The sequence below is a fragment of the Cinclus cinclus genome, chromosome 1, assembly GCF_963662255.1.
Source record: "Cinclus cinclus chromosome 1, bCinCin1.1, whole genome shotgun sequence".
Lineage (NCBI taxonomy): Eukaryota > Metazoa > Chordata > Aves > Passeriformes > Cinclidae > Cinclus > Cinclus cinclus.
Window position 1 is genome coordinate 1860984 of NC_085046.1, and position 6301 is coordinate 1867284.

At 54.6% G+C, this 6301-nt stretch overlaps 1 protein-coding gene across 1 annotated transcript in view; it reads right to left on the minus strand.

The window, feature by feature from the left end:
- WNT9A (Wnt family member 9A) overlaps positions 1-675 on the minus strand; it is a 53946-nt gene extending 53271 nt beyond the window's left edge. The window contains exon 1 of the mRNA XM_062493214.1: positions 129-675. Coding sequence (XP_062349198.1) covers positions 129-397 — 269 coding nt within the window. The 5' untranslated portion in view covers positions 398-675. The remainder of the gene's footprint in view (positions 1-128) is intronic.
- Positions 676-6301: the final 5626 nt, after the last annotated feature.

A 6301-nucleotide genomic window follows, 5' to 3' on the forward strand; every position in this document is an offset into this window, starting at 1 on the left:
CAGCATCCCCACCTCGGGCGGGACGTGCAAGGCGCAGAACCCCTCCAGCATAAAAATAAAATAAAAAATAAATAAAATAAAAAATAAACTCAGGCAAAAGTTCAAGGGCAGGAGCGGGGAGCACCTACCCGAAGTAGGCAGCGGAGGGCCGCGGGGCGCAGGCGAGCAGCCCTAGGAGCGCGCAGGAGGAGAGCCATCCCAGCAGGACGTGTCCATCCAGCATCTTGCAGCGGCGCCGGCGCTGCTCATCTCGTTCCCCCGCCGCGCCCGCTGCGGCCCCGCCGCCCGTCCCGCTTCTTATAGCGCGGCCGGCGGCGAGAGCCCGAGCGGCGGCGGGGCGGGCCGGGGAGGGGCCGCGGGGGGGGCGGGACACGGCCGAGGGGCGGGGTGGGGACATGGGGACACTCCCCGGGAGGAGGGACGGAGCGGCGGGGCGGGGAGAGCGCGGAGAAACGGGAGCGGAGAGAGGGAGCGGGGATGCCGGGGTGGTGGGGTACGACTGGGCGGGGAGGAAAAAGGGGTGAGGGAGCAGGGGTTGGGTGAGATGGGCAGGCGTGAGGAGAGGGATGCGTGTGCCGGCGGTGGGCAGCTGGGCAAGGATGGGGTGCGCGAGGTGGTCGTGCAAGGATGAGGGCAGTGGTGAAAGGGGTGGATGTGCCACGTCTGGGCGGCTGTGCAAGAATCCAGGCAGTGGTGAAAGGGGTGGATGTGCCGGCGTCGGGGAGGTTTGGCGCATCTGGCAGAGGTTGGATGTGGGGAGGCACAGGCGTCGCACAGCCGTGTGCACACCCGCACACAGCGCAGGGACAGGACACCGAGCAGCCCGGCGGGGAAGCAGTTAATGCCCTAAATGTCACCCTTTCGGCCGGGCGCAGTGGCAGCGTTTTTCCAGGTCTGTCGATGTCACTGTCATCGTCACCCTGGAGGTAATTCCAGCGCCCAAAAACAGGAAGGTTCCCCTCTTTGAGCATGTGTGTGTCGCGCTGCTGAGCCACGCCGTGGGGACAGAGGCAGGAGGACACTTGGCACTAAGCTCTCATCTCAAAAGTCCTTGGGGGTTTAAGCTCAGCCTCACAGAGCTGTGCCCAGCAGGTGACATTTTGAGTGCATGATGAGCAGCGAGACCCTCGGGTGCTCACAGTGGGGTCATGGGTGTTTCTGGCTCCCAGAATGTGTGGACAAACCAGTTCAGGAGCCACACAGGGGGAGAGTTAGTGGGGATGGACCTTTTGTCCTGGAATAATGATACTGGGAGCTCAGTGAATTAATTTTCACCTCTGACTGTGCCCTTGGGCATTCCCAGTCTTTCCAGTGTTGTGCAAACTGTGTGGATTCTGCTTATTTTGGGGGTGAGGAAGGGAAAGATTCTAATTTTTACTGTTTAAAACATCTCAGCCCAGTTCCTGACCACATTTTTTTGCCAAAATAAAAGAAGCCTTGTGGAAAAGCACCGTTGAAAGCTTCCCACATCCACCCATGCATGGGATGTGGGGGCTCCCACTGTGGCTCTGCATCAGCACCCCTTGGGGTGGGGGCTGAAACTTGCTTGGGGTGGGTGTCACATCCATTCCAGCTTCCTCAAATCCACGTGACTCACCATTATCTGGGAATATCTCCATTTCCTTCTCCCAGTGGTTGGGGTGAAGTGGCACCGAGTTGGCCCCCTGTGGGTGCTGAGGGTCAGAAGCCCCATGGGCCATTTCAGCCTGGCAGAGGCCAGAGCAATATTCCATTAAAGCCTCATCAAGAGGCCTTTCCTCGAGGAGAACTCGGGAGATAGGACCAGTGCCAGGGTCATGTTGAGTGTCCTTATCCTGCCTTACCCAAGCTCCTCCAGCTCAAGAAAAGGCAATGAAGGGCTGTGGGTGGATTGCAGGACAAGCAGTGTTATCACTGGGAGGCTCTGCCTGAGCGTTTCTCCAGTGGAAAAAGCAGTTTAGGAGTCATTTTCCACACACATCCCCCAGGAGCCGGTGATCCCAGCACGTGGAAGGAAACTCCGGTTCCTCCAGGCAGCCCCGAGGCAGAGCTGTGGGTCATGGAAAGGCAGTGGGACCCTTGCTCTTATTCATTTTGTCTGCCCACAGCGAGGTGCCCGACCCGGGGTGATGCCCTGGGTGCGTGTGTGACTCTTTCCAAAGTGAGGCAGTGCCAAAAATAGTCCCCACTTCTGCTTCCAGCCAGGGAAAAAGGGAAGCCCAAGCAGGCACTGACTCCTCCGGGGCTTTGCTGCTTGTCATGCCTGGGGACATGGATGCAGCATCTTCCTGGGACAGCTTTGTGGCTTTCAGCTCCTTCAGGAGTCCCTCGGGTGACATAAATCGCGGTGTTTCTACTCAGAGCAGCGGCCTTGGGCGGTGTCCCAGCAGCCACCGACAGCAGAGGGCAGTGCCACATAGGCGCAGTGCCACGGCTTTGAAAGTGGGAATTTTTCTGTCCGGGGTGGAGGGGGCACAGCAGAGCCAGGTGGAAGCAGCCAAGCACCCAAGGAGTTTGGTGGTGTAAGTGGCAATTCCAAAAGGTCATAATTGTGGGGTTTTTTCTTTGGGATCGAAAGATGCCAGATGCAAGGATAATGCTGGACAGGGAGCCCCCGAGTTGTCACAGCACAAAGCCTGTGTCCTCCCCCTAGCCTCGACCCCACCGTTGTGCTTCTGGGATGTGCTCCTGCAGCCAAAGCAGTTGTGGGAGTGACCTGTGAGAATACGAGTCTGGCATCCTGCAATGGGTCCCAGTATCCCATTCCCAGTGCCAGGGTGAGCCCTGTGTCCCAGTCCTGTGCAGGACACCGTCCCATGGCACCTCAGGTGCCAGGATCTCAGTCAGCACTGCTGTGTCCACCCCAGCAGGCTCTTCCCAGGGGGATCTGGAGAGTGACTTCAAGTTTTCCTGCTCCGTGACTCAGCTCTGGAGCAGGAGCCTGCCTGAGGCTTCCCCATCCCAGAGGAGCCCTCCCTCCCATCCACGCTTTTTGCAGGAATCCCGGTGTATCATTTGGTCAGGGCTTCCCTTCTCTCCCTAATGCTTTGCTCCAGGTGTTTTTCTCTGCAGTACAACACCAGGTTCCACAAACCCTCCAGTCATTCCCTTTGGAGAGCTTGGGATTTTGCCCATGGAGATCTCTCTGCATGAACCCAACCTCCCCAGGGCAGCGACTCCAGCTCAGCGGGGCCATTGACTCACAGGAGGGTGAGAGGGAAGGAAAATACCCGTGAGTTCATCTCGCTCATCCCTCACTGCCAGTCCTGCATGGATTCCCCACCAGATATTTGGCAGCGACTCCTAGGTTGGAGTAACCCAAGCAAGGCAGTAAGGGCTTGGGCTGGGCTGGGTGTCCCAGGCCGTTCCTGGGATAGCTGAGAAGCCTTCGGTGGCGTTTCCTCCCGGCAGATCGCCTCCGAGAGGAGCCACTCACATTTCCCTTCCTCATTTTCCTGAATTAGAAGTGGGACTGGTATTTCTGTGCCCTCCGGACAGAGGCTGAAATAACAGACAAGAGCCGGGAACGCCGCCTGCCCACGGGACAGCGTTTGTTCCACTGGGATCATGCCGTGCAACCCTTCCCTCCTGCATTTCCACTCACTCTTTTTTCACCATCATGTGGACTTCCAGGGTGTTTCCTCCCTTCAAGTGACCACACATGGTCTGGAAGCCACATTCCTGCTTCATTTCCATCAGGAGTCACCTCGGGGATAGCTCTGAGCTCCAGCCGCTGGTGCTGTCATATCTCCACCCCTTCCCTGGGTCAGTAATTCTGAGGGGGAAAAATGTGATCAAAACACTCCTGTTCCTTCCAGCTGGAATGCTGAGAGCCAGGCTGAGAGCATCCCTGCTTCCCCAGGGCTCTGGATCATGCAAACCACTGGAATAAGGAGTATCATGGCCCTGGTCCCCACTCCTGCCCCTTCCCACTTTTCTAAGTGAAGAAAAATCAATGGACCAGTTGCAGAGTTATGGAAAGCAAAAAGCAAATGAGAGCAGTTCTCCCACTCTTTCCATGCAGAGCAGAGCTGGATGGAGGGATGTGGGGCTGTTGTAAAGCTGAGTGTGTCCCCTGCTGCAGAAGGTGTGCAGCCACCAGCTTTGCCCTCTGAGATCCATCTGGGATCCCTCTGGAGCCCGTGGACTCAAAGCCGTGGTTATTGGGCTGCACATGTTCAATTTTCCCTTGCTCTTCTGTAAATCTATCCCAAATGGGGCAGTAATAGAGAGAAGAGTCAGCCAGGGCACCAAGGTGGTGGAAGTGCAGCAGAGCCCCTCAAATCTCAACAAGGTGGAGGTTCCCCTAAACCCCCCTCCCCTCAGAGATCCCCTCCCTCAACTGATTACAGGACGCACAATAAAATGCTTTGAAAGTATCTCATACAAGAAGACAAAGGGGTGATTTTTAGGATTTCCCCCCCCCCCCCCCCTTCCCTCGAATTTGGGAAGCTGTTGCTTCCAAGTTAAACAGAAGGAAGCATCATTTTTTCACCTTTTTGCATGAAGTGACCTTAAGGTGGCTGCACAGACCTTCAAAGAATCATGGAAGCATAAAAAGGTTGGAAGGGACCTTAAAGCTCATCCAGGGACAACTTTCACTACCCCAGGCTGCTCCAAGCTCAGTGTCCAACCTGGCCTTGGACATTCCAGGGATCCAGGGGCAGCCACAGCAAATCTGGGAATTCTATCCCAGCCCCTCCCCACCCTCCCAGCCAGGAATTCCATCCCAATATCCCACCCATCCCTGCCCTCTGGCAGTGGAAGCCATTCCCTGTGTCCTGTCCCTCCATCCCTTGCCCCCAGTCCCTCTCCAGCTCTCCTGGAGCCCCTTCAGGCCCTGCCAGGGGCTCTGAGCTCTCCCTGGAGCCTTCTCCTCTCCAAGGGAACATTCCCAGCTCTCTCAGCTCCAGAGCAGAGAGGCTCCAGCCCTTGGAACATTTTCATGACCCTCTTTTTCTCTCTTCTTGTTTCTGTTAAGGTCCGATCCTTTTGTTCTGGCAACAGAGCACATTTCTTTTCACTGATGCTTCCAAGAGCTGGTGAATTATTTTTTAAAGTACCTAAAAAGAGATTTTTTTTTTTGCCTCCTGCTTCCATGCACATCCTTCCTGAGTTGTGCTCTCCTCTTGCAAAGCTTTTTCTTCACTACATCCATACCATCAAAACAGTCCCTCTGAGCAAACCCAGGCAGGAATTCTTCACATGGAAATCACCTTTCCACTGGTAATTGCATGGAGAAGAATGGACTTTATGGTCTGGACCAGAATACTTTTACATTAGTAAAAATTTACTTATGTGCAAAATCAGGTCCTTTTTGTCTTTATGACCACCAGGACATGTCAGGAATGCAGGAATTTCCTGCAGGCAAGAGCTGCAGGAGGGATTTTTTAGTTCTGAAGGAGCAGTGCCAAGGAAGCAGGGACTCTTCCCACCTTCTGCCTGTGCTGTAAAACACAGGGATCAACCAGCCATTATCTGAGGGATTGTGAGGACACTTTGAAAATTGTCATTTCCTTGTGAAAATCAGGTGGAAGAGACAGACCTGGACTTGTGCATAGAGAGGGAGAAGCCCCTGTGTGAGCTCAGCACCTCCTCTGAGCTGATTAATTCCATTATAGAGCCAGCCCTAAAATATTCCCGAGCTGTGACACTCCTGGGAGAGCGACTGGAAGGGAGAAATTAAGAAATGGAGGTTGTGGGGGCAGGAATTGGGGGAGAAGAGGGAGACTCAAGAGTTAGTGGGAGGGTGAATAACACAACGGCCTCTGCAGATCTATAAGGGACCTGATGAGCTCTGCTCCTCTTGTTTACCTCACCCCGAGGGTGACAGGTGCCCTGGGTGACCTGTCCCTCTGTCCCTAAGGTCGCCCACCTCTGTCCCTCAGGGACTGATGGCAGTGGCCAGGGAGATGCCCCAGCCAAGGCTCTTTGACCTTGAACATACATGAAACCATTGGGCAGCACGGTCCTTGAGAGGGGAAAGGAGAGGTGAGATAATGTGAGAAAAAAGGGAAAAAAAGGGGAAAAAAATGTAGAAAGTAGGGAGTGGACACTGGGGTTTTTTTGGAGTTCAGCTGTCCCTGGCTGTGGTCACTGTTGTCACCTTGAAGAGAGCTAACAGAAAACTCTTTAAGTCTCTCCAAACTCATTTCTGGTGGAAGGTTTGTAACAGCTTCCACCCAACTCTGTTGTCTGTGGGTGCTGCATTCCACCATAATTTTGTGGGGTTTTTAAAATTCCTCTAATTGATTACTGCTTTGATAAAATAATTCCAATTTAAAAATCCTCCATCCATTGGCTCTACTGGAAAGGGACATGG